Source organism: Diabrotica undecimpunctata, chromosome 4 (assembly GCF_040954645.1).
Source record: "Diabrotica undecimpunctata isolate CICGRU chromosome 4, icDiaUnde3, whole genome shotgun sequence".
NCBI classification, from domain to species: Eukaryota; Metazoa; Arthropoda; class Insecta; order Coleoptera; family Chrysomelidae; genus Diabrotica; species Diabrotica undecimpunctata.
The window spans coordinates 136,757,853-136,780,536 of record NC_092806.1 but is presented as its reverse complement, the minus strand read 5'-3'; the positions used below and the strand labels follow the sequence as shown (position 1 = coordinate 136,780,536).

Here is a 22,684-nt window from a genome sequence, read left to right as displayed (position 1 = left end):
ATCATCCGAGGATATCGAAGATCAGTGGTTCTCAAACTTTTTTAGTCGCGGCACCCTTGAAGCGATTTGGGAAACGACAAAAAAAATGAAAAAAATACAATTCTGAGGCTCATTTGATTTCAATATAAACTTTATTTCAGATCAATACATTACAGTACTTACATTTGATATTCAAATATCCTACTTAATGTGATGAATGAAACTGTTTCGATGATGTTTTCATTATATCCTTTATAATTATGGAAATATTTGTAAGTTTGACTCTCAAATCCCTTGATGCTTGAAGTTTGCTTCTGTATTTGTTTTTAATGTAAGCATATGCGGAGAAAGAAGACTCACAGAGATAAGTCGATATGATATGAAACACACAAGTTTTTTCACTGCAACCTTGCCAACAACATTATTTCCTGAATATACCTGCATCCAGAACTCTTCTTGGCTTCCTTCACGGTATTTGAGTTTTAAACTGCTATCTTCGCTGATCTCAAGTAGGTTTTGAAAAACTTCATTTGTCATTCCGACATGTTTATTTTTTGGGTCGCACAAAAAAAAGGGTCCATCATCCAGCTATATAAGTCATCTGATAAAATGTCAGGAAAATAGTTTACAATACTTTCTTCCAAACCTTGCAAATGAGCAATAACAATTTCAAAGAAGTTCGTTTGATGATTGATTTCATTTGTTATAATAAATTCCTGTAATCGAGAGAAATTTGTGAGGTTCCCCTATTCAACACATGCTTTGAAAAATGTAACTTTTTTGCCTTGAAGCAAAGTGGTGGTTTTATTTATTATTTCGAAGATGTCTGAAAGGTATCCCAATTTTCACAGCCAATTGACATCTTTTAATTCTTGTATGAAAGACTCTTCTGTAAATGTGATAATCAGTGGATCTTTTAGTTCAAATAGTCTCCCCAAAATTGTTTCCCTCGTTAGCCACCGGGCCTCTGTGTGGAGCAAAAGATTAAAGTGATCCATACCCATATCTTCAGGGGTGAGCTTTAAAAGGCGTGCTTGAAGCGGACGGCTCTTTACATGGTTAATTATTTTCACAGAACCATCCAATACGTCTTTCAAATCTTGCGGCATCTTTTTGGTTGCCAAAGAATGGCGATGTAAGATACAATGACTGCTGGAAGCATTTTCTGCCACTACCTTTATTCTAGATGCCGCCCCTCTAATTTTACCAACCATTGCAGCCGCTCGATCACTGCAAATATCCACACATTTACTCCACTCTAAATTATTTTTTCTTATATACTCGTGGATAGCCTTGAAAATTTCTTCACCAGTTCAAGCTCTTCACACATAAGGAGTTCTTCTTCTATTTTCATCCCAAATGGAAATTTTCCAAATACAAGCAAAACAGCAAGTCCAGCAACGTCGGTACTTTCATCAAGCTGTAAACTGAAGAATTTACAAGTTTTTAATCTATTTATAAATTCTCTCTCTACAAAGTCTGAAATAGTGTAAAATCTCTTGCTTTTAGTGCTGTTTGACATCTGTACATTATCAATCTTCTTGGTCATATCTGGACCTAACATGCATTGTACGACATCCTTCACGCAAGGTTTAATAATAAATGATGCTTCAGTGGTGTTTTCGTTTTCATTTTTAAAGACTCTTTCCATCTTGCATGATCCTGCCTGAAGAGATGAAGCACGACGTTTGAAGGTTTCGGCCTTGTCGGCTAAACCAGGATGATTATTTTCCAAATGTCTTTTTAATTTAGATGGAACCAAGCACCCATTAGCAAAAATTTTGTGACAATTAACACATTGGCCTTCTGGTGCCTGTTAGTGGCCAACTTGAATAAAGCTATATAACGTGAGATGGCTAGGATCATACCTTCTTATTTTTCCTCGAATTTCTTTGTGGTAAGGAACCTCCTTTCCACACATTGAGCGAGAACAACTTGGATGAGCTGGACTCGAATGGATCTCATGGACATTTGCATCTTCTCCATCTCTGCTAATTGTCACTGAATCAGTTGATTCAGATGCTTCAGTGACTTCACTATATTTGCTTTTCAAAGACCCAGATTTCAGCCAATTTTCCATTCTGGAATGAAAAAGATGTCTCAAATAAAAAAAAGCAAAACATTGCCAACAATGAAAGGTAATTTCCAACCGTAATAGTGCAAGACATATTTTATGGCAAAAATAGCACAAAAGTATATAATATTATACAAATGAATTCCAATGAATATAATTACCTACGTCGTCACTTTTCTGCTGCAGTTATATCTAAAACTTCGACTTTGAAATCTAACTATAGTTTTTACAAAACTCACTTATCGGCTGCAAGAATTAAACTGTGGAATGAATGCAGGTAGCAGTCGGGTCGGTCGAATTCGGCTGTTTGTTTCTCGGTCGCCATCGAGAATAGACAAGTACAAATAGTCAACATGTTTCGACTGGACAGTGGCTCAGCGGCCGGTTGTTCGACTTTTCTTCAATGTTCCACGTCACCCTTGGCAAATGCTTGAGGCACCACAGGGTGCCGCGTCACCCTCTTTGAGAATCTCTGTCATAGATGATAATGATTACAATAACGAAAGGAAATCCACAGTGCTGTTTTGAATCCTAAGAATATGTGTGCGATGAGTAATTTATAATGGTTAAATTATGATAATTATAGTGAAAACAAAGATTTGATAGAAGAAGCAAATGAAAGTTTTTACAGACATTTAGGGTTGCCCGGCGACTTTGTAGCACCTTTTCATCTGTAATTAGCACGAAATCTATAATGGTGTGTTTTATTTTTTATAGTTACAATCTTGAAAGTGTATCGATGCGAGTTCTCTGCATTTTTAATAATTTAGTCACTTGTATCCAGTAATTTAGAAATCGATAACATGTAGGCCTACTATACAGTAGGTCATTTGCATAACCATGTGTTACTGTTTATTTAATGACAATGTTTTCTTAATGGTTTAGGTATCGGAGAATATTATCATATTAATAGGAAGGTTGGTTTTTTCTTGCTGTGTTAGCCAATAACCTCTGGTATTGCTTTATCATATAACTCTCGAACTCCCCAACTCGTTGAAGATTCGTCATGAGGTTAAACCTCATAATATAGCTGTTTTGTGTAAAACTTATAGAGATCGCTGGTTACATGATTGTAATAATAACGAAGAAAAATGCAATATTTTGATTGTGAATAAACTATCAGTTAATTTAAATATCACAAAATATAACTTGGCCTTACTCATTGTTGTTATCTGTACAAAGAAAAACATACTTACCTTTGAAATATGGTGTATTAATTGTAGCAAGCGGGGTAGATTAGTATCTGCGAGTCGCGACGCCAGGGCCGAGGCTGAAAAGGGGATGTCGCCGATAAACTGGAGATGTTTTCAGTACACTGTCTCGATTAAAAGTGTCTTTTCTTGGTATAAAATAGTCAGAAACTCTCTGGCCACCCATCTTATTGTAGGTGGTCCGTAGGTTTATGGGGCAAGTGCATACCCATAAATCAACTCTATTGTATGGCGATTTGACTGGCAATAATTTAACTAAATGGTCACAGAAATTTGATATTTTGTAACGTTTTCTGTGATTTGCGAGGCAGCTTCCAAATAACAAAGACAAGTTAATTTCTTTGAACTTAAAAACAGATTTAATGTGTTAGCCAGTATGACAATGATCTTTTACTGAATAGAAGAAAAATAATATACTGTAATCTTTTGAGGTAAATAAGTAGTTAGAATATATAATTAAACAAGATCATATTATAATACAGTAATAAAAATATTGAAGGTAAAATATGTAAATAAATACTAAATATAATGACGGTATTAGATTTTTGTTTTGATACAGGGCAGCGACAGCCGCTTATACGTATTTCGACCTATTTAGGTCTCCTCAGAGCGGTATAGCCACTACTCTGAACCAAAACAAAAATCTTTCCTGTCCTAGACAATTGTTATCAAAATAACTATATACGGACGTTACTACGCCATCTAAAAACAAAAAGAGAAATCAAACGATTTCTACCTGGCGTAACCGAATTCAAATTTTTTTTTCCACTGTGCTTTTATTACTTTACTTCGGTTGGTTTTCCCACTGTGCTTTTATTACTTTACTTCGGTTGGAGTACCAGAAACTGAATTCACTACGAATTTTGACCCTGATGAACGGCATGTGGAATGCAATTTTAGATTCCCTTGCCGAGTAATTTATCAAGCTGTTTGCTTCGCAAGTTTTAGGAAGCACAGTGGGAAAAATTTGAATTCGGTTTCGCCAGGTAGAAATCGTTTGATTTCTCTTTTTGTTAAATACTAAATACTTTCCCAAACAATAGAGAAACAGTAATTTAATTAAGAAAAAAGTGAAAACTAAAAGATACGTCTGGCAAATCCGTACAAAAAACCATTTTGGTCAAATTCAACTGTTTTATTCAAATGTTGTTTTTTTTTCGATTGATTAGCTTATATCATCATCATCATCATTTTGGCTTTACAACCCTGTGTGGGTCCTAGCCTCCCCAAGAATTTTTCTCCAGTCGTCCCTATCCATCGCCTTCCTCCGCCAAGCACGTATTTCCATATTTCTCATGTCTTCATCGATGTTATCTAGGAATCTTGTTCTGGGTCTTCCTCTTCTTCTTTGACCAATAGGTCTATCAAGGAGCGTTTTTCTAGCTGGGTCGGTTTGCTCCATCCGCATAACATGGCCTACCCACCTTAGACGTCCTATCTTTATGTGTTTTACGATATCTGGTTCCTGGTATATCCTATAGAGTTCGAAGTTGTATCGTCTTCTCCAGACACCATTTTCATTTACCGCTCCATAGATGCGCCTTAGTATTTTTCTTTCGAAACATCCTAACATGTTTTCATTACTTTTTGTTAAAGTCCAGGTTTCTGAACCATATGTTAGGACTGGGCGTATTATTGTTTTGTAGAGTTTTACTTTTGTATTTCTTGATATAACTAGATTAGCTTATATGAAGTGTCAAATTTTCATTTTTAGATTTAGTAAAGTTTGCAAGCTGTGGAGAGATGTTTCTGTTTCACCAACATTATGGCATAAAGCTGACCTAAACTTTGTAAAGGAAAGATTTAGGACTGATCTGCGATTACATTGGCTCATATTAAACAGGCTTATGGATTGTCAAGATTTAAATATGGGTAAGTTACATATCATTATATTTTCATTCCAATAATTGACACTCTTAATGTTGAATAACTTCATCAAATAATTTATGTTTTCTCAGGTGAATGGAAAATTCGAGATATTCAAGCGTTTATGGAAGCTCTCTGTGAACACTGTAGTAAACTGAAGGGTTTAAATTTAAGTGGATGGAAGGGTATTTCTCCTGACCATTTGAAATACATTTCCACGGAATGTAAAAATCTAGAGCGACTAGATTTGTCTTCAATTAATGTAAGTATTTTTTATTTGCTACGATTTAGAATGAGATTTCTTCAGTGGAAACCGCTTTTTGTGTATTTTTTTTAATGCGATTAAGAATTATAATTCTAGTCATAAAATAAAGCACCTTTGTCATTTCATCAATCTTTTTATTTGAATACTTTCCATTCTTAGGTCTTGTTCTTTTTTTTAGTTTCTTAAGATTCACACTTTCAGACGTTGACCAATTCTTTTATATCCTCCTTATAAATAAATTTGTAAATTTATGTTTGTTGTAAATAAAAGTTGTAAATTCATTTAACATGATTTTAATTTTTCTACGTTTAAGGAAATTACATTGGGTATTAGGTTAGGTTATGTTTTAGGCATTAAGGAACATAGACAGGAAATTATATTGGGTAAGATTTGATCGGGTTAGGTTTTAGTTATAAGTTATAAGGAATCATGAGAAGATACTACGTCATATATTAGCAATAATAATTCATCATCGTAAATCTTCTTCTTCTTTCTTATTGTATGTAGGCTTTAAAGCCTGTTTCTTCTTCAATATTAGCATCCTAAATTGTTTAAATTATCGCACCATTTTTTTCTTGGTCTGCCAATACTTCTTCGTCCATTTGGCGACTTATCTCGTGCTATTCGTACTATCCTATCCTCTACCATTCTACTAATGTGTTCATTTCACTTCTGTTTCCGTTTTGTCACGCATCCATTTATCTCTTCTATATTGCATGCTATTCTTATGTTTTCGCTTCTCTCCCTATCCAACAGACTTTTCCCTGATATTCGTCGAAGTATTTTTTATCTATGTTGTTTCTAGTAGTCATCTCGTTTTACATATGTGTCAAGTCTTGTCTCCGCCGTGTATGTTAATATAGGTCTAATTGCTGCTTTATAGATTCTTGTGTATGTGTCTTGTCTTGGGTGTTTGTTCTTCCAAACTGTGTAAGAGATCCCGCCGCTTTACTTGCTTTTAAGCCTTGTTGTCGTACTTCTTCTTCAACATCTTCGTAACTATTTATATGTATTCTCAGATACCTCTTCTTCTTCTTAAAGTGCCTATCCGTTCCGGATGTTGGCGATCATCACGGCTATCTTTACTTTATTTATTGCAGCGCGGAACAGTTCAGTGGTAGTCGTGTTATACCACTTTCGTAAATTTTGAAGCCAGGAAATTCGTCTTCTTCCCGATCCTCTCTTACCATTTACTTTCCCTTGGAGAATCAGCTGGAGAAGGCCGTAACGTTCTTGATTTCTCATTACATGTCCTAGATATTCCAACTTTTTAGTTTTGACGGTCATGAGAATTTCACATTCTTTCCCCATTCTACGCAGGACCTCCACATTAGTAACTCTGTCAACCCAGGATATACGTAAGATGCGCCTATAACACCACATTTCGAAAGCTTCGAGCCGATTCATAGATGCAACAGTCAGTGTCCATACTTCCATTCCGTAGAGCAGAACTGTGAATATGTAGCAGTTCAATAGACGGCATTTTGTTTTTAATGATATGTCTCGACTGTTGAAAATGGTTCTCATTCTAACGAATGCTGCTTTTGCTTTTATTATTCGCTGTTTAATTTCTGTTGAGTGGTCCCATTGGCTATTTAAATTGGTGCCTAGATATGTATATTGCTCGACTTTTTCGATATTCTGTTGGTTGATTGTAAGATGAGCGTTTAGTATTGGTTTTTTACTAATTGTCATAAATTTGGTTTTCTTTATGTTAAGAGCTAGTCCGTATCTGTTGCTGACTTCTGTTATGCGATTTGTTAATATCTGTAAGTCATTCAGATTATCGGCAAAAACTATAGTGTCATCTGCATATCTAATGTTATTCAACCATTCACCGTTTATTAGTATTCCTTTCGCACAACCGTCTAAAGCTTCCTTAAATACCCATTCAGAATAAATGTTGAACAACAATGGAGACAAAATACAGCCCTGTCGTACTCCTCGTTCTATTGCAATTTTATCAGTTAACTGGTCTTCTATTTTGATTTTGGCCGTTTGATTGTAGTAAATGTTTCTGATAATTCTAAGATCTTTGTTGTCAATTCCAATTTCTTGCATTAGAGTCATTAATTTGTCATGTTTTACTCTGTCAAATGCCTTCTGGTAATCTATAAAGCATACGTATATGTCACAATTCACATCCCTGCATCTCTGAAATAGCACCTGTACAGCAAAAAGGGCCTCCCGTGTTCCCAGCGCATCACGAAATCCGAATTGTGTTCTTGTTAGTTGTTCCTCACATTTTGTATATATTCTTTTGTGAATGACCTTTAGAAATGTTTTAAGTAAATGGCTCATAAGGCTTATAATTCTATAGTCTTCGCACTTTCCCACATTGGGTTTTTTTGGAAGATTTATAAAAGTTGACACTAACCACTCTTGGGGAACCACGCCCGTATCATATATACTGTTAAATATATTTGTCAACCATTTTATGCCATCATAGTCCATAAGTTTTAAGAATTCTGAGTGAAAATTATCAGGGCCTACTAACTGCTTTACCATCTTTGGTGCTTTTGATGGCATATTTTACTTCTTCGACTGTAAATGGTGGTCCAGATTCGCAATTAGTGTTTGTTGTAATACCAGTGTTACTTCGTATATCTTCAAAAGTTTTTTCTACGTATTTAATCCAAATATCTCTTTCATGCTCTATTTCCAGTACTATGTTTCCCTGATTATCTGTCAGGAATCCAGTGATCTTGTGTTTATATAAGCCTGCCGCTTCTTTAATTTTTTTATGGAGGTTACCTAAACTTGGTACCTCAGATACTAAAGACCTCAGATACCTTGGTATCTCAGATACTAAACCTCAGATACCTAAACCTTGGTTATTGGGTTGATTATTATTTTCCTTTCCTTTAAACAGTTCCGTCAGTTATCTTTCCCATTCGTTTGCTGGTATGTTATTGTATTCCTTCGATTCTGCCATTTCTTTCCATTGGTTTCTTATAAATCTCCATATTTGTTTTTGTGTACCGTAGAAGTCACATTCCATCCTTTTTGTAAACTATTCCCAGTGTTCATTTTTTGTTCTTCTTACCAACTGCTTTGTTTCATTTCGTATTCTTCTAAAGGTGTCTCGGGATTCTGGAGTATTTGATGTTTTGTACTTCGTGTAGGCCTCTCGTTTCTCTTCACATTTCTCTTTTATTTCTTTTCTGAACCATGGTGTATTGTTGTTGTTTCTTTTGTTCAGTATGACTTTGCGTTCCTAGAGATTCTGTTGCTTCTTCTTCAATGTTGTTTTTAATTTTCTCCCAGTCCGCGTTTATATCTTCGATGTCCTCTATTTGTTTCCGCTATATCTTCTGTGCTAGCCTCCTTTGGTACATTTCTCTTGTAGAGTCGTTCCACAGTGATTCTACATTAAATTTTTCCTCGGTGATTTCCTGTAGAAAATGTTAAAAGTTCTGATATCTAGAATTTGCTTTGGGTGGATTTTTCTATTAGTGACTATAAAATCAATCACAGATTTGTGCCCTCTGGAGTTTTCAAATGTATATTTATACTGGAGCTTATGGTCAAAAAATGTATTATTGATTCTCAGTTCAGAGATTAGCCATGAGTCTCCATTTGCGTTGACATGGTTTTCATTAATTTTTTTTTACTCCTGGAACTATTTCATTTCCGATTCGTGCATTAAAGTCACCCATAAGAATTAAGCGTTCTTCATGAAGTATTTTATCCAGGATGGTTTGCAATTGTTCGTAGAATACCTCTCGTTCCTCCTTAGGTTTGCAGTGCTCGGGGCTATAGATAGATATGAGATTTAATTTTTGGTAGTCCATTGTGATGTTCATATGTATTATCCTTTCGGAGATATAACGGCAGTTACTTATGTTGTCTTTAAATTTTTTATGAACAAGTATACCTATGCCTGTTCGTGCTCGTTCTTCTTTTTTCACTGCACTGTGTGCTAGAAAATATTGGTTATAGTCTCTTTGGCCTTTATCTTTCTTCTTGGTTTCTTGGATTGCACCGTTTCATCGTAAATAATTCAAATAATTAAACTGTTATACTTCTTTGAAATAACTTTATTTTAAACATCATCATCATCATCTTTGGCTCTACAACTCTGTGTGGGTCTTTACCTGTTCAAGAATTAGTCTCCATTCCCCCTATCTTTCGCCCTGGCTTTCCAATTTCTGACCCCTAGATTCCTCCAGTCATCTTCGACTTCAGTTTTAAATCTAGATCTTGGCCTGCCTCTCTTCCTGGTTCCTACTGGCTCTTGATATGATATCTGTCTTTGGGGGTCTCCAGTGTCCATTCTTTCAAGGTGTCCTAGCCACCCTAGTCTATTAATTTTAATAGACCGGACGATGTTGCATTTTTCATAGCACTGATACAACTCAAAATTGTAGCGCCTGCGCCATATCCCGCTTTCTTTTACTCCTCCGTATATGTGCCTAAGTATTCGTCTTTCAAAGCGGCCTAACAGTTCTTCGTCGCTTTTTACCATAGTCCATGTCTCTGACGCGTATGTCAGGACAGGTTTAATAAGAGTTTCATATATTAGTATCTTGGGTTTTCTGCTAATTATGTGATGTTAAGAGCTCTTCTTCTTAAAATGCCATACACCAAAGTGCGTAGGCGACTATCTCATTACTAGAATTCTGTTCTTGGCGGCGTGACACAGCTCGCCTGTATTGTGTATTCCTGTCCATTCTTTAATATTCCTTAACCAGGATAATTGTTTGCGGCCGGCTCCTCTCTTACCTTCGATCTTCCCTTGTAGGATTAACTGTGGTATTTCATATTTTGCTCCTCTCACTATGTGCCCAAGGTAACCAATCTTGCGTTTTTTAATTAATTCAAAGAGTTCTCTTTCCACGCCAGCTCTCTTAAGGACGTCATCGTTTCGAACTCTATCCACCTAAGGTATGCGCATCATTCTTCTCAATGACCACATTTCAAATGCTTCAAGTTTGTTGATAGATGTTTTTTTCAAAGTCCACGTTTCCATGCCATAAAGCAAGATGGACCATATGTAGCACTTGACCATTCTGTAGCGTATTTCGAAATTTAGGTTTTGATTACATAGGAGCGGTCTGAATTTCACAAAAGCTTGTCTTGCCATTTGTATTCGGGTTTTTATCTCTTGTTGTGGATCCGATTGGTCATTGATTGTGGTGCCAAGATATTTAAAAGTTTTCACGCTTTTTATGCGATCGTCACCTATGCATATTATCGGGTTTTCTGGAGGGTTTCTGCTAATGACCATATATTTCGTTTAGAGAGCTGCTTTAGTCCAAAGTAAGCTCTGTTCGCCAGGTATATTCTTCTCTTAATTTCTCCGCTTACTAGGTTGCTGTTATTTAGTTGTGTTCCAAGATGTATAAACTCCGAGACCCCTTCGAACGTGTGTGCTTCTGTCACCAGATCTTGTGGTGCCGCTATTTGTGTGCTGTTCGTGACCTTCATGTATTTGGTTTTGCATACGTTGACCTGCAGTCCCATTGTCTTCGCGGCTTTTTCTAATGTTTCAAAAGCCTGTATCAGGTCTCTTTTTGTCCGTGTTACTATGTCAATGCATCTTTATTTTAAACACCAAGAATATTTACAATACTTTAACTCAATGACAACTTTCTTTCAAAAACTTAAATACTACTGTCAACTGCCTGTGTTTACATACTTTTCTGACGTTCGAGACATTCAATGGCATCTCGAACACTCTAGATTTTTTAATACTTCGTCTTTTTCGTCAAGGGGCTCTCTCTATTTGGAATAAATCTCACAGAACTGTCGTAACAATATATTATTATTTAAAATGTAAATTTAACCTCTTCATCCCATAAAAAGCTATTAAGTATGAATATGGCAACATTGTGATCTACAAAAAATTCAAATTCTTTTTGCAGTTTGAATTAATTATATCTTTTAGTAATATTTTTTATTTTAACATAGCTCAACAGCAAAAATATTGTTATTTAAATTTATTTAAATATATTTTTACACAAATTAATACTTCAAAATATACCAAAGTCCCATTATTTTTCATTGCTAAGCAATATATTAATATTGTTTTACTATTTTATGGAGTAATTATTTGGATAGGTGTGAATGCCTTTTGAGATGTTTCTAGTATTTTATTTGCTATGTTAACTGATATTAATCGATTATAAATACCTTTTTAGTTTACTTCTCCCATAAATGCACAACCGTTAGTCAATTTATGTCAGAGTATGGCAGGTCGGTTGACTCATCTAGTTTTGGCTCACAATAAAATTGCCAATTTCACACAAATTATGGCAGCGATTGCGGTAAGTACAATTTTATATACTACATTATAATAGTATAAAATTAGACAGTGGTGAACGCTATAAATTGAAATAAAAATTCTGAAAACTTTTGTTTTCAACACTTCCACAAAATTTATTTTAATAGTTGGGAATAGTTACGAAAGTTAGGAGAAGTCCATCCTTGTGTCTTATAATATAATGTGCTACAAACCTATACCAAAACATTAATGCTTTCTTCTTTAATTAGTTTTAATAGTTCTATACGAAGATTCAATAGAATAGTAAAAAGATATCTCTGTGTTAGAAATATTTATCCGAATTCGAGCTATTTCTGTTAGATCGCATAGTTATGGAATAATATATAAGTATGTTGTAATGTATAGCAATCAATATCCATAGTAGACATCATTATTAGGAACACATGAATAAATAATGAATGCTATAGAGATGATTAATAATATCACATGAATGGTCAATACAATTGTTACTGTTTTATTGTATTACTGTAATTCGCATATATATCGTCATTCTTTGTATTATTGATTTTTCCACGGTTTGTAATTAATATTTTAACTTATCTGAATCTTAAATTTTTTAGACAAATTGTCCAAATCTTCATCTTCTGGATATATCCAACATCAGGACGTTTGCTCACAACATGTCATTGTTACATATTGAGAAACTACAAATAGGATGCCCAAACTTAAGGGTTCTTCGGATCACTAATAGTCAGATTTGGTTGGCGGCAGCTAGTTTAACTGAACAGGTACGTTGTTTTTGTAAATTATTTAAATTATCTAAAATCGGTAGTTCGTTGAACAAATGATCCTAAAATGTATCCAATGAAACCTCTAAGGTTTAATGCTCCTTGGCATAACTTCAATTTTAATGAGTCGCATAATTACTATAAGAAAATATAGTGGAATTAAACAAAAACTACGATAACTACAGCAATTTTGTCGATTAATTGTGCTATGTGAAAAACGCGTGTATATGCTACATAATAATGTATGTCCGTTAGGTTTATCTAGGGTCATCTGGCAACAAATGGCTATGCTTTCAGCGAAATTCAATTCCGGAGTAAGCACCTCAATCGGATCTCCGGGGGGAGCAGTTACAAGTATAACAAAAAGATTAAAATGCAAAGAAGACATCAGAATAGGCACATGGAACGTGAAAACCATGGCACAGGAAGGTACAATCTATAATGCAATACAAGAAATGGCACACATGAAATTAAATATTCCGGGAATAAGCGAAATGCGTTGGCCAGTTTCAGGAACCGCAAATATCAGGAAACACCGCGGTAAACAAGACCAATCGGCAATATAATTCAAGTGTATGCACCTACAACAGAAAGAACAGAAGAAGAGATAGAAGAACTATACCATAGCATTAATCAAGTCGTGAAAAGGTTGAAAAAGCAAGACCTAACAATTGTTATGGGTAACTTCAACGCCAAAGTTGGGGACAGCAAAACATCATCTGCAGTTGGACCATTTCGGCTAGGAAACCGAAACAATCAAGGAGATACATTTGAGATTTTTGCGGAAGCAAATCAATTAGTAAGAATGAACACCTGGTTTAAGCTACACTCAAGGAAATTGTGTACCTGGAAATCTCCTCAGGATTCTGTGGGAAGGATCGTAAGAAATTAGATTGATTACCTGCTAGTAAATAAGAGGTATAGGAACAGCTGTACATCTGTTAAAACATACCCGGGGGGTAGACATAAATTCTGATCATGTACCAGTTGTAGGTAATTTCAAAGCCAGAATGAAGAAGGTTACAAGTAAGTCAATGAAGAAGTATGATGTTAGAAAACTGAAAGATGTTCGACTGAACGTGAGTGAAAACCCCAATACAAAGGTGTTAAAATGCAAGAATACAGGAACTATAGAGGAAAGTCTGACCATTATACAAGAAACAGTTAGAGAAATAAAAGAACAACATCTTAAGAAAGATACAGAGAAACGGAAATTGTGGATGACCGATGAAATACTTGAACTTATGGATCAAAGAAAAAAGAACATCTCCAAGAATATAAGAGAATACATACCATCGTTAGAAGAAAGATAAGAGAAGCCAAAGAGAAACAAGAAACAGAACAATGTCAAGAAATAGAGGAGTATCAAAGTCGATATGATAACTTCAATGTCCATCGAAAGGTGAAGGAAATAACTGGAAAGTTCCGAAAACGCAACAGCGGAAAAATAACAGATGATGAAGGCAATCTTGCCATAACCAAAGAAGATAAAAAAAAGTATGGAAAGAATACTTGGAGACACTTTTCCACGACCTTAGAACAATACAAGAACCCACCATTGAAGAAAAGTCAGAACGGCTGAAGCTATTAGATGCAGAACAAATAAAAATAATATCAAATATTTAATGAAATATACAAGCCAGGAAAATACCAGTAGAGTGGCTCAAATCGGAGTTCGTACCATTGCCCAAAAAACCAGGAGCAAAAGTTTGTGAAGACTATAAGACCATAAGCCTAATGAGCCATCTGCGGAAGCTGTTTTTAAAAGTCATCCACAAAAGAATTTACCGGAAATGCGAGGAACAAATTGCGCCCAATCAGTTTGGATGTGTGACCGCCGTTGGTACGGGGGAAGCTTTATTTAGCGTGCAGGTATTGTTTCAGAAATGTCAGCTGTGATGTTTTTGCATGCCTGATTGACTACAAAAAGGCTTTCGATAGAGTCAGGCATAAACAAATGATGGAAGTGCTGAAGAGGACAGGGATTGACGGAAGAGACCTAAAATAATTGCTAACCTGTATTGGAATCAATCAGCGGCGCTCTGAATAGATGGAGAATATACAGATCAGGTCAAAATCTTAAGGGGGTGAGACAGGGGTGCATAATTTCTCCACTGATATTCAATCTTGATTCAAAATTGATGCTAAGACACTATGGGACAGAGCTGGAAGTACAGATATACGACGTAGATGCAAGGTGGAAATGACAAAAAATAGAGTAGTAAAGACGGCAAGAGACGGTTCCCCAATAGGAAGACCACGAAAAGGATGGAACGACAACTTACTGGAGGCACATTGAAAAACACACAGTCATGTCTAATAAAAACACGAAGATATTCAATATGTACTCGGAGCACATTTTTGAAGAGGCTCCAAAAGATATTGATGAAAAAATCTCAATAAATGGAGTCAAGTTCAATAACCTGCGGTATGCAGATGATACAAGAGTGTTTTTCAATACCATAGAAGGGCTGCAAAACCTAATGAACAAAATAACGGAAACAAGTAGAACATATGGACTGGATATAAACACTAGCAAAACCAAGCCAAGCTAATGATCATCAGCAAGGAAAACATAACTGGAGCAATCTCTATGTGAACCAAATGAGAATTGAACGTGTCTCACAGTACAACTACTTGGGAACTATAATCAATAGTCGTGGAACAATACCCAAGAAATTAAATGTCGCATCGGAAAGGCAAAAAGTGCATTCTTGACTATGAGCTCTATGTTCAAGAGCCATGACCCCACCTTAGAAAAAAATAAGGCTCCTTAAATGTTACGTATACTCACTGCTTCTGTACGGAGTAGAAACGTGGACACGTGGCGGAAACTCTATCAAAATTTCAGGCTTTTGAGCTATGGTTATACAGAAGGATCCTGAAGATACCATGGAAAGACAAAGTCACCAATGAAGAAGTACTACGGAAGATGAACACAACCGCGGATTTTGTCAACATTTTGAAGGGCCATAAGCTGCAGTACTTGGGACATATAATGAGAAATCAAGGCAGATATATGCTACTCCAATGCATTTTGCAAGGTAAAATTGAAGGAAAAGTGGCCCCAGGACGAAGAAGAATATCTTGGCTTGCTAACCTGAGAGCATGGTATAGAAAGACCTCAACACAGCTATTCTGTATAGCAACCAACAAAGTCATCATAGCCAGAATGATCGCCAACGTTCGGAATGGACAGGTACCTTAAGCAGAAGAAGAAGGGTGATCTATTTATTACGATTCATTAACTGTTAGAGGTGACATAAGTTAATGTCACCTCTTCTGATTTAAAATGTTTCTCCTTTGACTAGAAGAAGCATACGATCGAACACATATGTCTCTACATGTAAATATTTATTTACCAATATATCTTATTCTGGAGTTCCAAGTTTTTCAATATTACTCTCATATTCGTACAAACAAAAAAACTAAAATTATATTTGGTCTTTAATATTCCATTCTTACTAAATTTTTATATTTCTGAGATCAAATTTGGTAGGAAATTCTCTTTGTATCGTAGGTTGCGTCTCCTGGATTTCCTCGCTTGGAAGAGCTTTCTCTTGCTGGACTGGAGGAAGATCAAACGACTACTTCTAGATCAGTGGACGACGATTGTATAGAACGTCTACTAAAGAATAGCACCAAACTGAGACTACTGGATGTCAGGGGATGCAGCAAGCTGACCGATTCTGGATTGGTAAGAGTACCGGCTTGGGATCTTGAGCATCTCTTTTTGAGTGGTAAGAATTTTTTTTATTATTTCGAAATTTTAAATATGTATGAATTATTAAGAGGTTTGTTAAAATTTCGATCTTATTGAGATTATTAAAAATTTTGGTGGCGTTAACATGATTTTGTATCTATTTTATGAGATATAGTTACTATTTATTTTAACTATATGGTATTTTCAAAATTAATGAAATACAATTGTTATACTCATACACTCATATATTGATAAGAAGTTCATAATGTCAATCGCTTATGTAAGCTCACCTTTATAACAGCTGAATTCATGTGTGATATATGACCAAAGCTCCATCTGATAATAACCTATGGATGTCAAACTTAGGTTGTAATGAGTCCGTTACTTTAATAATCCGTAAACATTTTTAAATACAATTTTAAAATCCCAATCCTCTTAATGCTTTTCTGAATTTTGAATTTCTAAGTTGGCTTAAACAGCGACACCTACGATGATGTAGGGCAACATGATCATCCGGCTAGCAATTAGCGCTCCTTCTGGTTTTGACCTTTTGGTAGACAACATCGTTTAACAGAAAAAAAAGGCTAAAAACAAATAAGGCTAAATTTGTTTTAAAGAATATTAATTTCGTTGGGAAGGAAGAATATATACAGTTTTTAGTTGTTTCGTAGTGTATACCCGTTGATTTATAAGCCACTTCTAGTCGCCTACCCCAAGAAGTTAAATCCAGGATCAAGGATTTTTTTTTCATTTATTTTTGGGGATTTTTTTTACAAGGAGGAAAAGAATTTGCGTTTTTGAATTTGCCCATTTGCCCGTCTGTTCCATCAGAGGTCCAGAGCTCTCTCAGACTACTCTCGGACCACTTCAGGATACCAGCCCGAAAGACCTCCCTTATTTAGAGTGTGGAACATTGTTCATTTTTTTATATTTTTTTTTATTCATTAATTGTTAATAATTTTGTTTATAATATTTTGTTTCCAATCTTAAATCGTACTGTTTCATTTAATAATAAAGACCCGTCATTTTTTCTAAATAATTATAAAATATATAAGCATTAAAATTGTCACGTCCAGGTCGAGGTTTTAAATCCTCCCATTTAACTCAGTTTGTGCGATTTTATGTGTACACATCTAATCAGAGAGTTATTTATTAAGATTTTATTATTATTATATTTTCAAACCTTTGGACATTTATCCCTTCAGGATATTGTCTTCATTACTTTATTACAACCTTCAATTGAAAGCCAAAGTACAGAGTTGCATCTCTGAGGCAAGTAAATTACCTTTTTAGGTCAATCATTACAATTTTTCCTATATCTTATTATTGGTAAATTTAGATCATCAAGGATCAGTTGCGTATAACCAGGGCATTTATTTTTTTTTGTATTTAATTAACTAAGTTGACTGTACATAATTGGTGGTGGGTATTTTAGGGTAAATTTAGATTGTATATATTGGATAGGGATTAAATTTTTGGTTAAAACTAAATATTTCAATTCATACCTGTATCCTTTTTTTGTATTTCAGCAAATAGCTTTACAAGATACCTTGGAAAGTTTATGTTAATACTTTCCTGGCGCCCACTCACATTTTGGAGCAACTTCTATAATCATTTTTATTTACATTAGTTATATACCTATAGATTGTTTATTACCTTGTCATTCATTTTCTTATTCTACGGTCTCTGTAGGGCATGCAAATTTGCCGAATCCTCTTTTGAGTGTTAAGTAGTCACTCTCCGGCACATTCAGCTAGCCAGCTTTAATTTATTTGTTTTGTTACATCACTCCTCGTTTGTTTTTGTTACAAGGTGTGGAGTCAAAAACATGTAAACCGCATAGACATCTTCGAAAGAAAGGTACTGAGATGAATACGAATAGGCCCTATAAAATGAGAACAACAGGTGGCGAATCAGATACAGTTATGAAGTATATAATATTATATGAATCGATTATTTCTTAAAGGAATTAAGTGATATTTTTAAGTTTTGAGAAAAACAGAAGAATGTTGTTTATTTTTTCACCTCTTGATATTTTAAACTTTTTCTTTTTTTCATTAGTATGGTTCGGTTAAAGTTGTGTATTAATCAAATCAATCTAGAATTTTGGATTTTCTTTATTGGTCAGATTTTTCAAAAAAATTAAATTAGGTACTTTCAAAAATATACATTTTATAAAGCAAATTTAATTTTTTAGGATTTTATATAATCCTATAATGTGGTAATTTTATTGTGAAAAACAGCCACAAAATATATTTAACCAAAATTAAAGAAATAATATAATATAAAACATAGAAATAAAACATTATTCTTACAAAGTTAAAAACAAAATAAAAAAAATATGGTTTTTAGTTCTATTAAGATGCTTTGGTTAATTGATTATATTGACGTAAAACTCTTGCTTATCATCTGGTACCCACTGGTTAAAGCTTGTCGCTCACTTAAGCGCGGAGAAGCAGAGAGAAGCGAAGCACGGCGCGACGAAGTTTAGAAATGAGCGCTAATATGTGCACGGTTTTTCGCTTATATACGAGGTACAGTACGTTGTTGTTCGGTTTGGAATCGAACGCAGTTGTATTTTGGCATTGAAGTACGTGTGTAGACACGTGTTGTACGATAGTTTTTGAAATAATGACATCGAGTAGCAGTTCAGAAGAAGACTTTGTTATTGCATGTGCAGTAGCTGAAGAAGAAGAACAGAATATGAATCGTAAAAGAAAACCCTAGATTCATAAAATAAATTTAAAAAGGGAAATTTACGGAGAATTTCACCACCTTCATGGTGATTTGCTCAAAGATGAAAACAAATTGTTTCACTATTATAGAATGAGCCCAGAAAAATGTACTGAACTCGTCGCTCTATTGCAACCAACTACACAGCGGCAGCATACAAAATTTCGTCGTGCAATCGGTGTTGATGAAAGGCTAAAAATTATTTTACATCTGACGCTGGTTCTGTGTCGTGGCCAACTGAGAAGGTTAGAAGCGGCAAAAGAGATAACATTAATCATTAGGTACTTGGTGATACACTAACATTTAGATTTTATTGAAATATATGTATAACTTTTTCACTAAAAATGTTAAAAAAAGATGTATTTAATGTGTCAACTAAAATTACCAAAGTTAAATTTTTATTATGTAAAAAATAAAAAAATTGTAATGACAAGGCATTAAAACCTAAGTATTTTTAAAACTTGCACCATTACAAACGAAACCATAGCAGCACTTTTCACTGCATAGTCTCTTAAAAGACTTTTTACTGACGCTTGGGGAAAACTGTAATATTAAGTACTTTTAAGTTTATCTTAATTTGTAATGTTCGAAGAATAAGGAGTAAGTATGTTTTATTTGGAGCAATAGTGACTTTTTGTCGTTATTTTGCAAATGTACGCAATCTAACCACAAAAAGTATCACTTTTACTCCACTCTTAAAACATTGTACTATTTCCCTTTATAGACATAAACGTGGAATATTAGAAACATGCAAATAACTAAATATGTAATTTTTAAAATTAAAGACATTGTAAAACTGTAATTTTCAAACTCTGAAACATCATACATTCTTTATAATGTTGAACAATCAAAACAAATGTTTCGTCATCCATACTGTCTTTACTTTAGATCAGTACCTACAGGTGTAAAATACAAATACAAACCAACTATACATTAGCGATATTAGCACATAATTAGTGAAGGTGGTTACTTTTTTTCAGTGCTAGACACGTCGAAAGTAGTCGATGACAAACGAAATTCGGAAAAGTTTTCGCATGACTTCCGTAGACCTCCGTTCACTAGTGCAATGCGAAGCGCGCCGAACAGAATTTCTTCGCCTAGGCCCTAGGATTCTACGGTTGCGATCCGTGTCCCTTCTCTTCGCTGTGAAGCGCGTTGCTTCGCACAGATACGCGCGAGTATATTTAACTACATGAAGAAAATTCATAACAACCTTTTTCTCCGCGCTTCGATTCGCGGTGCAGTGCATAAGTGAGCGACAAGCTTAAGGCTTTGCAAATGGCCTATTTTTTTCCAAAATTGGCACCATGTCTTCAGGATTTGCTGGTATTTTGGGCCATTAGATATTAAATTGGCTGTTGTGTTTCGGTAAAGCCAAGTGGAAGAGATTAACACCAAAAATGCTATTAATATATTCCGATGCCCTTACATAACCTGGAGTTTCGGAGCTATATACATAATGGTTAAAGGTGGAAATTGCAAAATGATTTTTTTGATATCAAGGAACATTTATTTGTTGAGATTCAGTGGACATGCTTGTCTTTTTATAATACTTAGACCACCATTGCTTAAAATCAAGAATCTCGCTAGTTTGAACTTCTTTTATAGTAAACTTGCTTTTGGCACTTGAATTAGCAATAATTTCTGTATACTTATGAATTTCAAATATTCTGTAATATTTGAAATTCTTAAAACTTTTGTAACCAGTAATTGGATACCGCCACCATATTGTTAGTTTCAAATATCAATCAGAAGTGAATATAACGCGAAGAAGCTGGTCAGATCACAAGGCCAAATTCTACCAACTTCAAGACTTTCACGTACTTGAGACGGTAATATGAGTTGCCTAACTCTTAGTACTTATAAATTACTATTTATATATTTAAATTATATAAACGATTTACTGATTAACTGGAACGTTACAGCACTATAAAAAATTATTTTTGCAGCTTGTTATATAACCAGGCTACAGAATTCTGGTTTGGAATTAATTGTTCAAAAATGGTCTCACAGTCTGGTAGAGGTTGATTTAGCTTGGAGCACGGCCACAAATCCATTGGATGCCGCTGTTTTGGCATTAGCCGAAAAGGGATCAGAGTCGAAAATAAGGTAAGCTCATATATGTTTAAAACTGCGCGAAGATGTAATTGTAATCGAACGCCTTTAAACGTTCTAAATTTAAAAAGACGGTGCCAATTGTGTAAACTAATGAAGCCGTCAGTTAGAATACACTTAGATACTCACATTATTGGTTTATTAAAATTACTGCAATTGTGAGACAAGAGTATTTCAAATAATTTTTAAACTCTTTACCACTGGTTTATGACATTACTTTCAGATTATGGGCAGTACGATAAAAACGGTGTTATCAATAGTTTTTAAAGAAAGTATAAGAGTAATGAGTGGTAGAGGTTGTGGATTTTCTAAACGGCTATGACCTTGAAATTATCTGCGTATCGGGTAGTCCAAAATTATTAAATTTTGAGACAGTCGCAACAATTTTCAAATTACGAGCTAGAAATGGCATGCAGTTCTGAGTATTCGCTGTTAACGGTCAGTCTTTCTCGTGTTGTTTAAGTACATGCACACATCCCGAGAGTTTTTTACACTTGTTGTGTGTTTTCGAAAGAGGAAAGTTTTTTTGTACTAAATACATTAAGGAGTTATAAAATATTATATATAATAGACCAAGGAGACCTTTTCTTATCTTCTGCCGCGATTGTATGTTTTGTTTGCACGATGTTTTACAATATTAAGGACTGTTGTTTATAATGTATTATGGTCCTTCTTAAGAAAAATGTTTTGGGCCACCATGGGAAGTGTCTCAAGGTGGCCCACAATGTTGTAACTTAATCTGCAATCATGATATTTGTTACATACGTCTCGCGTTTGAAAAAGAAAATCTAACAAAGGATTGTTTAGCACAGAGGCTATTAAAAGTGCTGTAGATGATGTGTTAACACATAACTTTAGCCTCGCAATAGAAACCGAGAGAAATGACATTAAACATCAAACATTAGCGCAATATGTAAAGAAAGTTAAATAAACTCCCAACAACGTATTATTGTATAAACCCCACTACGATACTCAAAGGGTAATAAATGATGAACAAGAAATATTGCTCAAAAATTACGTAATACAATGCAGCAAAATGTGGAAATTCTACAAAAGACGTGAGGCAATTGACTTGCGAACTCTGTATAATAAAATTCATTTGCCTTAGAAATGAAGTCTGCTGGACTTGACTAGCTTCATGGTTTCAGAAAGAGACATCCCGAACTCAGTATCCGCCAACCGGAAGGTTGCAGCTTATCCAGAGCTACATCATTTAATCGTTATAATGTGGATGCATTTTTTTGAAATTTAGAGGAAGTTTGAATCGTTTTGATAGATTTTCTGAAGGCACACGCCAGTTCTAGTGGGAAAAACCATCCAAATTATAAAATCATGACACCTCTTTGTTGCTAACTGCACTTAGTTGTTTTCTTTCTATACACTCAGTGTGTATGGATCGATTTAGAAAAGCTGTTTGGAGATTTCAGTGCCCAATACTCTTTAAAAATTGAAAGTCTTTGTTCTTGTGAAATATTATTGGTACATTTATTCCTACAATGATGATTTTCAAGATCTCGTAACTTTTTTACTACATGAGTATTGTGTTTTTTATCCATGTAAGCTTACCTAAATTTCTTGCTATTTTAGACCTATTTTTTTCTACTTATCTGGCCTCTGGATCAGAAACGAACTCTTCTTAAAAACACTAGTTTATAATACCGTAAAACGCTGCAGTTTACATTAAAATATGACTTTAAGATCAAAATAATATTGAGACCCATCCA

The 22,684-nt window shown here is 34.7% G+C and overlaps 1 protein-coding gene across 1 annotated transcript in view; it reads left to right on the top strand.

The window, feature by feature from the left end:
- The window catches only part of Fbl6 (F-box and leucine-rich repeat protein 6), a 58,329-nt gene that overhangs the window by 32,934 nt on the left and 2,711 nt on the right, over positions 1-22,684 (top strand). Inside the window, exons 5-10 of the mRNA XM_072530370.1 lie at positions 4,979-5,136; positions 5,223-5,392; positions 11,539-11,664; positions 12,242-12,409; positions 15,930-16,149; positions 20,795-20,954. Coding sequence (XP_072386471.1) covers positions 4,979-5,136; positions 5,223-5,392; positions 11,539-11,664; positions 12,242-12,409; positions 15,930-16,149; positions 20,795-20,954 — 1,002 coding nt within the window. The remainder of the gene's footprint in view (positions 1-4,978; positions 5,137-5,222; positions 5,393-11,538; positions 11,665-12,241; positions 12,410-15,929; positions 16,150-20,794; positions 20,955-22,684) is intronic.